The 16,697-nt window shown below is 37.4% G+C and overlaps 1 protein-coding gene across 1 annotated transcript; it reads right to left on the bottom strand.

The window, feature by feature from the left end:
* Nucleotides 1-2,327: 2,327 nt before the first annotated feature.
* Nucleotides 2,328-16,113, bottom strand: LOC129723570 (proteoglycan 4-like). The gene is made up of 5 exons (XM_055677883.1): nucleotides 15,755-16,113; nucleotides 3,563-3,897; nucleotides 3,139-3,500; nucleotides 2,939-3,085; nucleotides 2,328-2,872 (listed from the first exon to the last, which is right to left on the bottom strand). The coding sequence occupies exons 1-5, from the start codon at nucleotides 15,773-15,775 to the stop codon at nucleotides 2,484-2,486; spliced, it is 1,254 nt and encodes a 417-aa protein (XP_055533858.1). The 5' UTR covers nucleotides 15,776-16,113; the 3' UTR covers nucleotides 2,328-2,483.
* Between the last annotated feature and the right edge of the window lie 584 nt (nucleotides 16,114-16,697).

The following is a 16,697-nucleotide window of genomic DNA, read 5'->3' as shown; positions in this document are numbered from 1 at the left end:
GTCCAGAGCGTGGATAACGACATTTTGTATTCCAATAGACGACTTCCGGTTTATGGAAAATAATATGGGTATTTTCGGAATCGGGATGATGCTCTGAGACTATTTAATGACACCAGACGCCATTTTAGGATCCAAGATGTCGACTTCCGGTTTCTAGGAAACAACCCAAGGTGGTCGAGTACCCCCATATGTGTATTGCTTAAAATAAAATGATGCCCTGAGACTGGAAATCGACTTCAGACGCCATTTTAAAATTCTAGACTGTGACTTTCGGTTTGTCTGGTGTCGTGTTCAGGTCTCTTGGCATCATTCCGAATCCAAAAGTGTTCATATGAGATGGTATTTGGTCAATTTTGGATGTTTTTCAGAAACCGGAAGTCACCATCCTTAATTTAAAAATCGCGTTTAAAGTTGATTTCTGGTGTTGATTTCTGGCGCATCATCCCGATCCGTGAAATACACACATCGGTATTCGACCATTTTGGGTTGTGTTCCGGAAACCGGAAGTCACCATCTTGGAACTCAAGATGGCGTCTGGAATCGTTTTCAGGACTCTTGGCATCATTTTGAATCCAAACTAACTTATATGGGGTGGTATTCGGTCAATTTTTACTGTTTACCGCAAACCGGAAGACACCATCTTTGATTTAAAAATAGCGTTTGAAATTGATTTTTGACCTCAGAGCATCAATCAATTCGATTCCAGAAATACTTATATCAGGTGTAATTCAATCATTCATGGTTGTTTTGCGGAAACCGGAAGTCGCTTTTTTGGAATCTAGTATGGCATTTGGTGTCGTATTCGGGTCTCTGGAAGCCCCAGTGGAGTCTATTCCGGATGGTCTATTTTCGGGACATATCACCAAAACACCCAAAACCCGGCCCGTGAGAGTAATTTTATGACCTTTGAACCACTAATTGTAAGATTCTGTTCAAATATTCATAAAGTTTCTAAGATTCGGAACATATCCCCAGAAATCCGGATTTCCGGGAATAAGAAAATTGTTTCGGGGCACCGCTCTAACGCAGCAAAAAAGAATCAGTGCAAAACTAGCAAAAACAATTAACTTTATTGAGGATAGTGAAATAAATACACTGTTCATGCAATGCGAACTTTTGCCCCGTAAACTGCGTACTTTTGCCCCGCATGCTGGGTAAAATTCGCATTCGAGTATTTTTTTCTAAAAAGTGAAATTCTCAGGCTACAAACAAAATTCGAAAAACTCTGGTAATACATTTTAAAGACAAAAGGTTCATATACCGCTTGGAAACAAAACCGAATTTTATAATTATTGTTTCGAATAGTTCTGTTGCAAAAACAATTAAGTGCGTACTTTTGTGTCCTCACTACTCTACAGGAAGAAAGATTTTTCTTGAAATCTTAGAAAACTGCCGGAATTACATTGAACAAACTCAAATTGACGGCTGTCGCCCATCAAACATACAGGCATGAACTGAAAGTCGAGACTCTCCCAGGTAATGAAAAGAACGAACCACGATAGGTCTGTGCGATCAGCATCGTACCTCGAGGCCGACTGTAAGTTTAGGGAGTACATATAATTAAATACGACGAAGCGCGGAAAAGAAACAAAGTAAAATGGAAAATATAATAGTACAGCCACAGACGAAATCAATAAAAAAATTTCCAGCGACTAGAGATAACTCGAATAAATACAAATTTCAATTCTCTCCAACAACGCTGAATGCTATCAATTCCACCTGAAAGAAAACGGAATTCTAGTGGTTTTATACAAAATGTTCGCTTCGATAAAAAAGGGAACGCTTTGAAGTATCTAACAAACGTCACTTCAAAGCGTTCCACATACAGTTCATCATATCGCTGTCACTAGTCAGTCAGGAAAATAGAATATATGCGTATTTGCTTCTTAGAACAATGTCAAGGTCCCTCGCACCGATGACTAACATAGTCACAACTTCGCCGAGAGGGTCATGACACCTTTAGTACATCACAAGCACACAAAACATGCCATCAAGCGGTTGGCCGCTTTGTCCGTTGCCTTACTTGCGTATACAGCACAACAAAAAAAAAACATCGAAAGAAGATAACCTCACTCAGTTCTATATGCACACCGGAAAGGGCTTGGGAAAGAAACCATATTTATGGCAGTTGCGCTTGCGGTTCGCCTCAGTTGCGTGCACTACGATGGTGCGGGTAAACACAATTTTCACCTTAACCGAACCTAGCTAATTATGATGACGGCCGCACTCGGAACGCGGGCTGTAAACAATGGATAGTGGATGAGTCAATTCCATATCATCGCATCTGACCTCATCGCTCATCACATAGAAACAAAATACTTCATACACTTAATATTTATTGAGTAAAGTTTGCAACTAGAATGAAATCACATAAGGTGGAAGATCTTAAACATGTTAGAGAGTCCAATGATTTTTTATAAGGATTCACGAACATGGTAGGTTTAAATTCGTTTATCTTTTTGCATGTATTTTGAAGCACTGGTTCACTTTTTCCCCTGGCAAACCGGACATTGGGGAATAGGGTAGGCAGGAAGCGCCAGCCTAACCGATTCACCTCCAATGTTTGGGTCACTCGGCGCATGCGCAAAGGGTGTCCCGGAAACGTAATCCGTCAGAATCAGGGGAAGATAGGCGGCAATCTGTCCCGGCCGACCTGGACCTTGTGACACTGGTTGACTCTCTATTCTTTGCGTAGGACCTGTCCCGTGACTAGTTGGATATTCTGGAATGTTATTTGACCTATAACCGTTGTCAGTAGGTGTATTGCAGTCGTGATCCCGCGAAAGCAAATGAGTGATTAGTTTGTTCAACGTGGCTTTTACGTCCTGAACATCTTGACCAATTGCAATCAAATCAACGCGATCGATGTTGTCTGAAAAGTTACAATATGAAAACAGTAAGCTCGAGTACAGATATGACGACTCTCCTGTTGACTCACTTGGTTTTACCACGGTCTCGGTTTGTGATGTTGCCAAATTTAGAATTGAATTTTCAGGAGGCCTTCGTGTACCGAACTCCGCCCTACTGGTGGGTTTGACAACTGGCTTCAGTTCAATCGGTTTCACTGGTATTTTCGATGGGACATCTGCAAAAATGAATCAATTACTAAATTGTCAAACATAACAATTTTATTATTACCGTTAAAAGTTTGTTTTGGGATCGCGACAGTAGATCTAGGAGTTGTCGCAAGGGGTCTCGGACTAGTCGGATAGTACCTCGGCGGTTCAACGGCTGGACCTCTCGTCGGAGCAGGTGGACGAGGCGTTGGTGCTGGGGTAGCTGGACTTGGCGTTGCCGGTCGTGGTTGCTGACGGAACGTCGGTTGTGCTGGTGCTGCCGACGGGTCGAAGATTACTGAGCCATCTTTAGCAACGATAGCACCCTCGGGTAGACTGAACTGATTGGACTCTTTCTGGCTGAGATAGAGATGACGGCAAACTTCCGGGAAGTATAACCGGTCCCACGGCAGGCTTTCTTCAACCGCTTCCAGGAGTTGTTTTCTAATGAGGTAAATCATTCCCACATTAGGACCATGCCATATTTTGTATAGCAAATTACCTACACACTGTCTGCTACCCGTTGCCGGTAAATTTTGGTGGTTTGATTGAACGATACAATGCGATAGCCTTTCAGATCGGACACGTAGTGGTACAGATGTGTGCCGTTGTCCGGATCAACGAACCCGTAGCAACCGTACGTGACGTCATCCGGTCCGCGAACTTTGTGCTGAAACTGATTGAACTTCTTTTTGGCGACGTTGTAACCATAGTTGAAGGATCCTTCCCGAGTTTTGAACTGGTGGTAGGTTTTCGACTCGGGATCGACATTTACGTTGATGTTAATATTTTCGTTATCCACCGCTCGTACGGCAACAATCAGCGTCAGCACTGCCAGCGTCTGAAAATACATTTACAATATAATAATTCTCCTGTTCTCTAACTAACCCAAGCTGAACATGAAATGCTGTTATGCACTCTGTAACAAAAAACTATTTTTCTAGTACCTATGAGGTAAATATATTTTATATTTTCATTTTTTGAATTATAGTCAAACCTCCATGAGTCGTTATTTTCCCCTTCCTCGGTGATATCTTCAGTGGCTTTGATGTCTCGTCTACAAAAACGTGAAAGTTTTTCTACTACTCGATGCCTCCTTCTTTTCGTCGATGGCCCCCCATTGTAACTATGCTCGTTATTTGGTTTCTATGAGAAGATTTCGTTTTCAATTTCCTAGCCCGTCAGATGAGAACATTGTGTGAAAGAGATAATTGAATCTCGATTCGCACTAGAGACATATTTTTTAATTAAGCAACTTCGATTCTTATTCAACTTTAAACAGTTTTTAGCTTTAATAGTAGGTATGTCATTTTATGATATTACTTCATTACTTGAGATTACGATTGGTTTCCCGAAGGGCACCCGGTAATATTATATAATTAAATAAATAAATTTCTCGAGAAATTGTTGCGATTCATTGAAATAACGTTTTCAGTAAATATGTAGAAATCAAAATTATGCTGAATAGTTCAATGTCCCAGGTAGTTTAATGTGCAATGTGAAAAACTAGAAATAATTTATATAAAATGCTTTAAAAAATCATTAACGTTTTAGAAATTTATAATCATTCCTGGACGGCTTGTCATTGCCAAAATTTTAAACGCATGAAAAGTCCACCCTAAATAAAAGCAATTCACCAAAATTTATTATCATCCGCCTTCAACGTATTTCATGGGACTGAAACCAGCTGGGACGAAAGCGCCCGAAGCGAAAAAATATTTGGAAATAATTTTGCGTTCTGGCGCGACAGTGACAGTGGGTTTCAACTGGGTTTAGTTTGTCTACCGTTACTGCTCTAATTGCACTCAATATACGTTATCTTAGCTAAAACATTGAAGTGTTCGCATGAATGAATCACTTCATTTAAAATTCAACATGTTTATTGTTTCTAAACATACAAGCATTTCAACTTAAATACATTCAGATATTTCATACTGTAGAAAAAAAAATTAACACGTCTTCGATATTTTATTACCCATTTCACGAGAAAAATACCTTCGTTCACTTTCGAAAACCCCAGTTTAGCCACACTAGTGAAAGCCAATAACGCAAGCGTTTTGAACACTTACGAACAATGTAAGCTAGGAGATGATGAATACCAGAATAAATTTTAGCTTCAAATAAATGAAAAATTATCTTCGGCAAAGCATAGAGCGGGTGTTCTTTATTTATAAGGGTACATAACTCTTTAATCAATGTTTGGATGTTTATCGTATTGCAAAAACTACTATTGCTATTTTTATATTCCTTTACACAGTGATCAAGTTCAAAATCAAATTTAGGGTTGGGACATATTTTGCGGCAGATAGGGAAGCATTGACGTTCTGACACAGTAAAAGATAATATGTAACAAACCCTCGACCTTTGTGTAAACAAATGTGCATTTACACACCCACAGATATGACATCACTAGTATCAATTTTCTTTGCAGGACGCGTAGCCCATAACGCAAATGGGTTGACCAAAAAAGCAACTGTAAAAGTAAATTTTTACAATTGAAAATAGAAGTTATGTTCAGCTTTCCGTAACTTTTTCTAATTTTTATAATGTGATGCAAGGTAAGAAAATATGATAAAACATACAAAAAATGGACCACTTAATGAAGGGTAATGGTAGCTTAAAACATAACAACTGACATAGACTGTCGAGAATTGGTAAAATATCCGAGTACACTTTAAAAGAAACTCTCGGAACCCATTTCAGTTACCCACCCAGCTAGTCTCGAGGTACGATGCTGGCCTAACAAGCCAGTCGTCGAAGATTCGAGTCTCGGCTCGGGAGAGACTGTTGGTGTCAATAAGATCGTAGCGCTAGCCCCGCAATTATCCCGTACACTTAACAGTTAACTGCAAAGTTTGTGTATAATAAAACAGAAGGTCGAGTTGTGTTCGGAATGTAGCATCAAGGCTTTACTTTGTCTCAGTTACTTCTGGAGCCCCCCAGAGTTCGAATTTGGGTCTACTTCTTTTCATTTTGCATGTAAATGAAATTTGATCCATACTTAAACATAAAATAAGTGCTATGAATTTTTCATCTGCATTTTGTATTTGCTATTGTAACATCTCTAGGAACCTGTACAAAAATGCAATATTGTTAGGGACTTAGCAGTGATTCCAGATATCAAACTAATTTTTCAGAACATTATAACTCTATCATCAGTAAAGCAAATTGTTGCTGGGCTATATTAACCCTCTAGTGCTGAAACTCGCTTTAAGACGGGCTTCAGTAAAAACACTATAAATCTGTTATACATACATACTCAAAACTAGTACACTATACTCAAACCCGTACACTATTAAACAATTGTGTGTATCATATGTAAGACCTACTGTGGACTATTATAACTTTATATGGAATTCTTATGCCGCTGTCTACGAAGAACGCGTAGAATTCATCCGAAAACAATTTTTTGTCTAAATTACCATTGGTATAACACAGTAGAAAAATTTAAATGACGGAATGATCATAAACACATTAGAAACCCCGCCGTTGTCACCATATGTAGCGCATCTAAATGATACCGATTTCATCCACGTACTATCAAAATCAACCAAAGAATAATAATCCTAGACGCAAATAAACAAAGTGACCGGTAGATGAATAATTCTCCTAACTTTGAGCATAATCTGTGATGGTCGTTTCCAAGTTTGTGCTTTTTCGTGGTCACTTCGTATGGAATGACCCATATATATTCTAACATTTCTCTCTGAATGTGTTTGTTGTGGAGTGAGAGAGCCGGAACAATTCCAAAATTTTAGTTATCATTATCACCTGTTATATTTTAGGACGAATTTTAATTTTCTCCTGTTTTTTTTTTGTACCCAAGAAGCATTTTGCAGCTCTCGTTGTGTAAGTTTTAATCATTTTTTGTATTGAATTTTTCTGTCTAATTAAAACGTTAAAACGTTTTATATCTTTCTCAATTAGCCTTGTGACAAACACAAACAGAGCTCATATGATATGAGAAAAGTTATTGGAAGATAGCCAGAATAAAAATCCAGTATGTGTGATAAATCCACTACATACATGACTTCAATCTGTTAGTACCAAATCGATCGTTGATGGATTTCTTGCAGAAGAAAAACATGTGGGACTATTCGGAGACAAAATAAAATAGTATCCTGAGGCACAATCATCGAACAAAATTTTGCCATTGGAGTTACTTTGAAAATTATCTCATGATCAGTGTTCAACGTTAAAATCGCCGATTGATAAAAATTTTGAACGATTTCTGGTGAGCTTCTGCAAATCACTTTTGAAATATGGTTTGTGCTCGCGTGTGCATTGAAATGGTAAATGGGCTGCGATAAAAAATAAAATTCCAAACTCAGTTTGAACTGCAATTTCTAAAGTTTTAATACTTTTTGTTTCAAGATGGGAAGGAGCACGATACTTAATTTGGCGATGGATTACAATTGCAAATCCACCACCGGAACTATGAATTACATCAAATTTATGAACCAGGTAATTGGAATCATATTTTATTTGATATTGGGTATGAGGAAGGTTTTAGTAATAATTGCAGATTATTTACTAAAAAATATATCCAATGTATCCAAGACACGACCGCATAACTGACGTAGAATACGCACACTTTTCGACGAACAATTTTGTTGATTAATAGCTTGTAAAGCTACGGATTAAACGGATTTCGGCTAAACTATAGCTTAATAAGCATTGATTGTACGTTGGGTTGGAATTGACAAATGATTACTACATAGTACTATAATGTGAAAAAATCTTCAAGGGGTAATATCCATGGTTTTTTTTTATTGGCTTAAATCATGCTGAAACTAACCTAGAATCAAAATCTACATCGCCCAAGTACTGATCTAAACTCAAAATTCGTTTGAATCAATTTTTACCGAACATCTTTTATGCTCTAAAATAACATTTTTAGTTTATTTTGGCGATGCTTGTTTTTTTTTAATTTCGAGGCTTTGTAAACTAGTAGAAGGGGCCTATGATCGATATCGTGTTTCAAATTTGAAGTATAGAGGTCACTGCATCAAGCTCATACCGTTACAGCGTCTCTACAGCACGTGTTTACTCACAATTTCCCTTTGTTTAGTCGATCAGCCGTTCTCGTTGCGTACGTTCTTTGTTTGAGTTTTTTTTTTGCTTCTTAACTGTAAATTTAAGTCAAAAGTACTTAAATATAAGTGAAAAGTTTGAGTTTTGCGTGGGGTCGGACGCCTACCGCGCCAAAGTCGCTGAGCATCGCATGTCTGATAACACAAAAGAGGGTAAGCGCAGCCTTACATCAGATAAAAAAGGAAGAAGTGAAAAATAAAGCCCAGGAAGGATAACTTTACGGCGCAAGGATAGATGACTGACGATAAAAAAATATTAGGTGGTTTATTATTGCGAATTTAAAGATTTATAGCATTTTGAAACTTTGAACGCGTTTTTCTCAAAACCATGTTTTCAGAATCGACGAGCAGTAGAACTGGAGAAGGTTTACATTCGATTGACTTGAAATTTTAACTATAGCTTCTTCATTAGATTATCTAGTGAAGTACACACGATTTTAGCGATTGATTAACAACAGCAAAAGATATAAACAATTAAAGTCGATTTTTTTTGGTCGAAAAGCAATTTTTTTCCAAATCGTTGCCATTTTGCGAAGGAAAATTCTAGAAATATAATCATGTGTACTTCACTAGCGACACTTATGTAGAAAATAAAAAAATTTTGTTTTGGTTATAGGTGGAGTTGGGCACGACCTCTGCTGCTCGCCACGGAACAACTTAAAAAATGCGATTCACGGCAATCGCTGCACAGCCGCCATTTTGTAAAAAAACAGCAATGTATTAATTTTTTCTAGTCTCCAAGAGTTGTTTAATCCAACGATATTATTTGTGTACCGATATTATTTATATACCTTACATGTCAAATGTCCTTTGAAAAAAATCATTAAAAAAGCCTTGTTTTTTGAGCATTTGATGGATATCACCCCTTAACTGCTTCGATTGAAAGCGAGTGGTCGTCTCTAAAAGGACGGCTGACGATGAGTTGACGATATGATGTGATGATGTGATGAAAAAAACCTGTACGTTTGTTCCAATACCTACGGAGAGGACTAGCGTGACAAGTGGGTGGGATCACGCAGACGGTATAATGAAAAAAAGTAAAAAAAAAAATTAATCCACCTAGCGGTCAGACTCAGCCTTTCTCATTCAAACTTATTATTTGTAAAAATAGATTTACATGAATGCTTAAATCCAGAAAGGTATATTCACTCTTTGGGTTCTAAAATATTGATGTTGTAATTAAAGTTTAAAATATGAAATTTGACGTAATGTTAGTGCTTCAGAAATAGCGAAATATAAGAAATGACTCTTAATTTCGAACAATTTAATCACGTGCGATACCGGGAACGTTCAAATAGTACGATACCACATTTAAATCATGTTGAGGCCATATATATTGATCAAAGCAGCTATAGTGTTGAATAGTCTTTGAATTTCTTTTCTTTACAAAACTTTTGAACAGTATATCAAATTTTTATGAAGTTTGTTATTTGTAAGTTTGAGAGATGACTCGTTTGTATGACACTAGTTATGTTCAAATAAGTCGTGTAATACTTGAGATAATAGACTTTCGTTGTTTTACAAATTAAAACATAACGGTTGCTTAAGTTTGATTAAAATCAAATGAAAAGGAAACGTATGGGGGAGCCAAACTTCGAAACCACGTGTTCCATCATAATTCATCAGTTAACCCTTAACTATCCCGTTCATTCGATATCAATATTGTTCAAATCTGTTGTGTAGTTTCTGAGATGATGAAGTTTAGTAATTTTTACATTTTGATACATAACCTCAGATTACAATAAAATTCAATAGGGTCTTAAAGTGCAACTAGACCTTTCATTTGCAATTGATTTCATTGAAATCGATTCAGCCACCTCTGAGAAAATCGAGTTAGATTGGGAGAGCGTTACACACACACACACATGCAGAACATGCTTAGCTCGTCGAACTGAGTCGAGTGGTATACGACATTCGGCCCTTTTGAGCACTTTTATACCTTTAGTTTTTGGTGTGATTGCTATACCTTTCTAGGAGAAAGACAAAAAGTGAAATGATAGAAATGACTTTTAATTTCAACTTCAATCCCGAGCAAGGCCGCAAACATTGAAATAGTACAATATTAAATTTAAATGATGTTGAGGCCACATATTTTGATCGTAGCTATAGTTTTGAAGAGTCTGCGGGTTTCGTTTCTTTCTATAACTTTTAAACCACATGTTTAAACATTATGAAATTCATTGTTAAGGGGTTTGAAAGCCCATTTATTTGAATTCAACTATGTTCATAGCTTCTGAGATATAAGAGCGTTTTTCACATTCTGACGCAGCGCCAAAACTAAAAGTACAATGAAATTCAATATCAACCTAAGCGGCAAATAGACCCTTCATTTGACACCAAGATAGAAAGAATCGGTCAGATCATCTCTGAGAAAAGTGAGTGCGAAAGAAAAGTGCACATACACATGTACACACCCACACACAAACATATACACCTTTACATGCAAATGTGCAGAAAATGCTCGATTCGTCGAACTGAGTTGAGTAGTATATGACATTTGGCCATTTAGATCACTTTTCTACCTTTTAATTAGCCAGTGATCCTTAGGAGAAAGTCAATATGTTTACTTTCATTATGTGATTTCACATTTTTATGAACAACGGACAAAGTTACAATCCGAATGCAATGAAATTCAATAGCAACCTATGGGGCAACTAGACCTTTCATTTGACACTAATTTTGTGAAAATCGGTTCAGCCATCACTGAGAAAAATGAGTGAGTTTCAACAACCTCTGGATAACTTTTGAACCATATGTTCAATCGGTTGAAATCGGTTATGTGGTTTCTGAGATATTGATGTTTTGTGATTAGGTATTATGGTTTTGTGATGCCGATGAGGACAACCGCTATTGATTAACCGGTTTTGGATTTATGGCCGGATATTTCTGTGGCCATGATCAATGCAGTTCTTAGAACCACAAGCAGGCCTGTCCCGGTTGTGTTCCGGATACTCTCAGGTTATTGAAGCAAAATTCATCTAGCAAAATCAATAAGGACTTGAAATCCGCAAAGTAGCCCATTAGTGACCATATCGAGCGTCTAGGTCGTTATAGGTTGCTCAAGATATAGAGAAAAAAATTATAAGTGTTGTCAAAATCAAACAGGGTCTGTACATGTAACACTTCAATTCTTCTTGATATTCAAGATAACTAAAACAGAATCAAATCATATTTTATTCAATATTTTCTGAAAAATATTTCCCCAAATCTCTCGAAGCAAAAACTGTCTTTCTGATGGTCCATTCATCTCATTATGATTGACTTTGTTTATTAAAATGATGGTGGGTTTTATTTCGTTTTTACATCTTCGAGATAATTAATATTACATAATTCATTATTACGTATATATGAATAACAAACGCCGCCAATAGTCTAAAAACATTTTTTTCGTCGGCGCATGTATTGTGCATCATATATTATAATAGAAAACTCACTGTTCTAGATGAGAGATATGAAAAATTCGAAAAAATAACATGGCTCGATTATCCGGAGGATTCGATTATCCGGAGCGAAATGTTTTTCAAAACTCCGGATAATCGAGTCCGACCTGTATTTGACATATGGCTGCCGTTACAATTGGCACAATGGAAATAAATTTTATTTTCTTTCACTGAACATGTGTCTTTTTTGATAGAAGAGTTTTCACAAATTAAACATATTGGATCCATGTGACAAAAATTGAACTCATGGTCTCGTTGGCAAATACGGCATTGAGTGTAATGTTTTTCACCTTCGCATATTTTTTTTATATTATTACCACATCACCCGCACATTATAGAGAGTATGTGCTTTTAAAAAAAAAGTTGTTAACTTCGTTTCGGTTAGGATGAATTAAATAACACTGGTCAACACGGATGTGGTCAGCTTTAAAAAGAAAAACTGAACGTTGAAGCGACGAACCCGGCGAGCTATTACTATGCGACACTCTCACGTAAGGTGACGCGTTTCTACACTGGCTAGAAGTATCATATTTCACAGAAATAGTTGAAAAGCTATAATCTTTCTAGGGCAGCTATTCAGAGCTTTGGGGCAGCATTTTTGTTCGCTTTTGTAGACCAGTGAGATTAACAAAACAAATTCCAGTTCTCTGACTTTTTTCGCTTCGTGATTTTAGTTTTATTGGAATTACTTGGATAGGGGCTATGCCAAGTAATTTTGATCTCACAAATTGTTTGGTCATAAATGAGACCTTTCAATACGACCTTGGACGGCTTAGTGTCGTATTAAAAAAATAGTTACAACAACAGGTGAAACTTTCGCCTTTCTCGGAAAAAAAATCTCTATTGAATTGATTTTATTTTCAATCATTTAAATTTCGCCGGTTTCTGGCTAAAGAAATATTAAATAAATTCTCATTGGAAATGCTAGAGTCAGGAAGAGATACCTCGCTTTTTCTCCCTGTAGCGATGCGTGGTTTTATTTTCTGCCCTATTATTTCAGACAATGCAAAAAATATCAAATTTCAAATAAGTTGTCTGATGTAAAATAACGGTAGTCTTTAAAAAAACGCATTGTCACATACAACAAACTTTGAAGCTATAGATCAGTGGTTCCCAACTTTCTGGCTCCGCGGTCACTTTTGCTAAAGACAAGAGTTACGCGGCCCCCTCTGCTAAGCTGAGAGAGCTTCGCGGCCCTCAGAAGAGTTTCAGATACAAGTTTTGCTATACGAGACTGCATTTTTCAGTCTCATATCGTTCTGCAAGTCTAATTTGTTTCACGTTTTAGTCCTAATACGCAAAAGAATTGAAAATCCGCCTTCACAAAGGTCTCTAGAAAAAAATATTTAATTACCTGTCAAATTTGCCAAGAGCCTCGCGGCCTCCTAGGTAAGTCTCGCGGACCCCTTGCCGGCCGCGGACCCCCGGTTAGGAACCACTGAAATAGATAGTCAAAGAGAAATCCACAAGCAACCAAAAACACGACCGAACTGTCGGACAGCTCAAGCCACACTTATAAACATATTGTTGTTTATGCAAGGGTAAGCCCTTCGGAAACTCGCTACGGATGTAGTTACCGTAATTTTGTCCATCAACATGAGAAGAGTTGATATCAAACTTATTAGTCTGAAAGCTTTGGACAATGTTTTATCTCTTTTGCCGGCATTGCAGGAAGATTGATAGTATGCCATCTGGTGCTGGTAACTTCATAGAGTAAAGAGAGTTTAGTGCCCAGTTGATAGAAGTTCCCGTGAACAATCGATGAGCGAGCACTACGGAATCGCGTGACATCGTACGTCTGGATCCGAGGTTCTGTAGCTCATTAACATTCGATCTGGAGGTCTCTCTTGGGTTAGGAAAGTGGATGTTCGTGTTCTTTGGTAGTGACAGATCTCTGGCTTTTGGATTTTTTTTTCGGTCGCGTTACCTCAGAAAGAGACTGATAGCCGTCACAGAAATGAATTCATACATAACAAACCCTCAAAATATTGGCAAAGCAAGATATGATAGGCTTTCCTGGGTAATAATGCAAAGTTATTAGTAAAACTATGCGCCGATACCACTGTTGGGAATGGCATGCTAATCAATTATGTGCGCTTCTGTGTATGTTTTACCCTTCTTATTCAAATCACTGCTCTCCAATCTCTAGTCTAGTTTCTCTTGCTAATATCGCCAATATCAATTCACAGGAGAAGTCAATTATAGTTTCTCTTCACTGTGTTATTATAAGAATGATTGACTTTGTCAAGAGAAAGTGATCGAGGAGTGTAAAATTTAGCGTGAAGTAAAATTCATGGAAAGCCTAAAATTGACCCAACTGGCCCAATTCTACATGCGTTTAAGAAACTCCTTTACAGCCTTCTGTAGATACCTACAGAAATGGCATCAAGACTACTGTTTTTACATAGAGAATGTAGGATTGGTTGTATCGGGATCTGGATTGAACTCATTCTATTGAATACATCATATTTTATTTGTTATATTCAATTTTTAAGACACCAGAGCAGATATTTTGCTTACTGAGAAGACTCAATTAGAGTCTAGCTCAATTTAAGCCATAACTTCGAATTTTATTATCCAAATAAAAATGTTCAATGATAGTTAGCTAAGCTATTGTTAACTTTAATAGTATTCAAGAATTCGTTTGGTAATCCGGCGTCAATAATCATACGCTGAGTTATTTTGGAAAAAAATCAGCATAAAATTTATGAACGCTTTTATCATCTTTCAATCCGTTTGAAACAATCTTGTTATAAAATTTATGTTTGTTTTTTTGCGTTCGATGGTGGACATCTGCCCGAAAATCAATAAAGGTATTTTTTCGCACTGCCCGGGGGATATGCGCATCTTCGCTACGAATTCAAAATTTTAATATGTCTAGACTGTAAAAAAAAACCCTCATGCATATGTTAAACCTTGCATCGCTGGGGTTTGGCTATCGTCGGTCCCCGGCAGCCACCGTCACCACACAAAGCTACCAAAGCGTGGTGTACCTAACCGAAAACAGCATGCCACAAGGCGAACCACAACCAGGTTACGTGTTTCTCTCTTCGTGATATCGAACCATATCTTGCCCCCCTGGTCGCCCCTCGCCCATCGTTGGTGGTTGTAGGTGTTCTGAGGTTATCTGGATTTATAAATGAGTAATGTCCCACGTGTTCCGTGCTTCCGTAGTTCCCATCAGGTGAAGAATAATAATGAAGAAGGGAGTTCAAAAGAAAGAGCACACCTTGGTTGAAAGGGAATTATGAAAAAAAAGTTGAAAAAAATACTACAAATGAGTGTGTTCTGTACCGAGAAGGTATTTTTTCTCCTGTTATTATTATGACCAAAATGCTGTAATAAAAATAAAATTCACTCACAGAAAAGTGTGCAAAATTTGTTCAAAGTTTACGATTTACATTTTTATTCAAAAATATGTGTTGACCTTTTTGTTTTCAAATGCATTTCATAGCGCTGTACAAATTTTCAAAACAAAACCGAATATTCAAGGAGGAATTCTTGGAGAAATGCTTTTAAAGTAAAAGTTGTAAAATAAGTTATTTATAAAATAAAAGCATTCGAGATTGTGGAATTCACGAATTTCTTCACGCACTACGTATTTCCCGCGTAAAAAGTGACTTTAGTGTACTCAAAATGGAAGGCTAAACAAACATGTTCAAAGGAAAATCTGGTTACGACTCTGTACATCACAGTTCCTTTCTCGAACCAATAGTAACAACCGTTGAAGAGAGTAACAACGCACTTGAAACTCAAGCCCTTCTGCATAACGTTTGGTTGTCCTAGATTACAATTAGATTTATTCTTTTTATTTTGACATGGGACGGATGGAAAACACTGAAACAGTGTCTTTTATACCTTAGTGTCGCTACGGGAGATTTTATTTTATTTTCAATAAAATTAAACAAAAATATTAACGTCATTAACAACTCCTGGGAACAAATACTTGCTCTTCCCATTTCTGTCACAAAATAGATTTGTGAATTTTGAGTTTTCTGGATTTACAGCTTTTAACCAAAACATCTTTTTAACAAATGAAACCATTTTTTGTACTTTATGTAATTCCGATTGTTCTTGTACTCAATCATGCGACTTCTTCAATAAATTTACCGGCATTCAATATTTTCAACAGCATCCTAGTGATATGGGCCAAATTCTCACTCACCAAAACTATTGACTTTTCCATAATGGTTCGAATGGGTTGGCTTAGTTCCGGGTGTGTCTTCTTCTAGTTATTCATACAAACGAAAATAAACAGGTTTTTTCTTTGCAGGTCCGGTATTTATTAGTACACAACATTAGCACTGCACATCAACTAACACCATCGGTAATCAAGTTATGCTTAACATCCTGATCCGAGCGTCTTCGTAGTCCCGTCCACTCAACACAATAAATCACTTCCCATTCGGTCGATAAGTTAATAATTATTATCTCAAATATGAAAAAATATCTACTTAAGTAAAACTTGTTGGCGTTTTGGAGCCAAGAACAAAAAATCGTCACATTCGTCCTACATCCGAAGCTCGACAACCGCCAACTAAAGAAGTTCCGCGACTAAGATAACATTTATATACGAAAAAAAAATCGAAGTTCAATTTTCACCAGCCGAAACTCAAAAAACGGAGGCTCATCTGCATTTGGTGAATCAGTCTCAACCGCTATGGTAAGAAGCGTCTTTTTCTTATACATCTTAGCAAAATCATCTTTTTCGTTCGCCCAAAAACTGGACGGCGGATGGATGGCAGCAACAGCAGTGCGCGGGCCCACCAAGCTTAGAAGTCACATATGTGTGTTGTCAACCGGCTGCGGTGGCAATGATGACCGGCTCGGGCCATACGAAGAAAAACAACAATCAACAAAGCTCCCGGCAGCAAGCAAGCAAGCGAGCAACCACACGGACAGCATAGATTCGACTCGCATGCCAGAGTAGTCAATTTATGGCTTTTCATAAGCGTCGCCTTAAGTCGTAGCAGGAAATAGAACCGTGCAAAGTTTTAAGCACGAATAACTTCAAACCACATACTCGAGCAGCGTGTGAGAATGATTATAAAATTTTACTATCGGAAGTGGTTTTATAGTTGTTCTTGTTAAGAGAAATAATAGATTAG

This window comes from Wyeomyia smithii, chromosome 2 (assembly GCF_029784165.1).
Source record: "Wyeomyia smithii strain HCP4-BCI-WySm-NY-G18 chromosome 2, ASM2978416v1, whole genome shotgun sequence".
In the NCBI taxonomy this organism is placed as follows: Eukaryota; Metazoa; Arthropoda; class Insecta; order Diptera; family Culicidae; genus Wyeomyia; species Wyeomyia smithii.
This window is presented reverse-complemented; position numbering and strand designations above follow the sequence as displayed.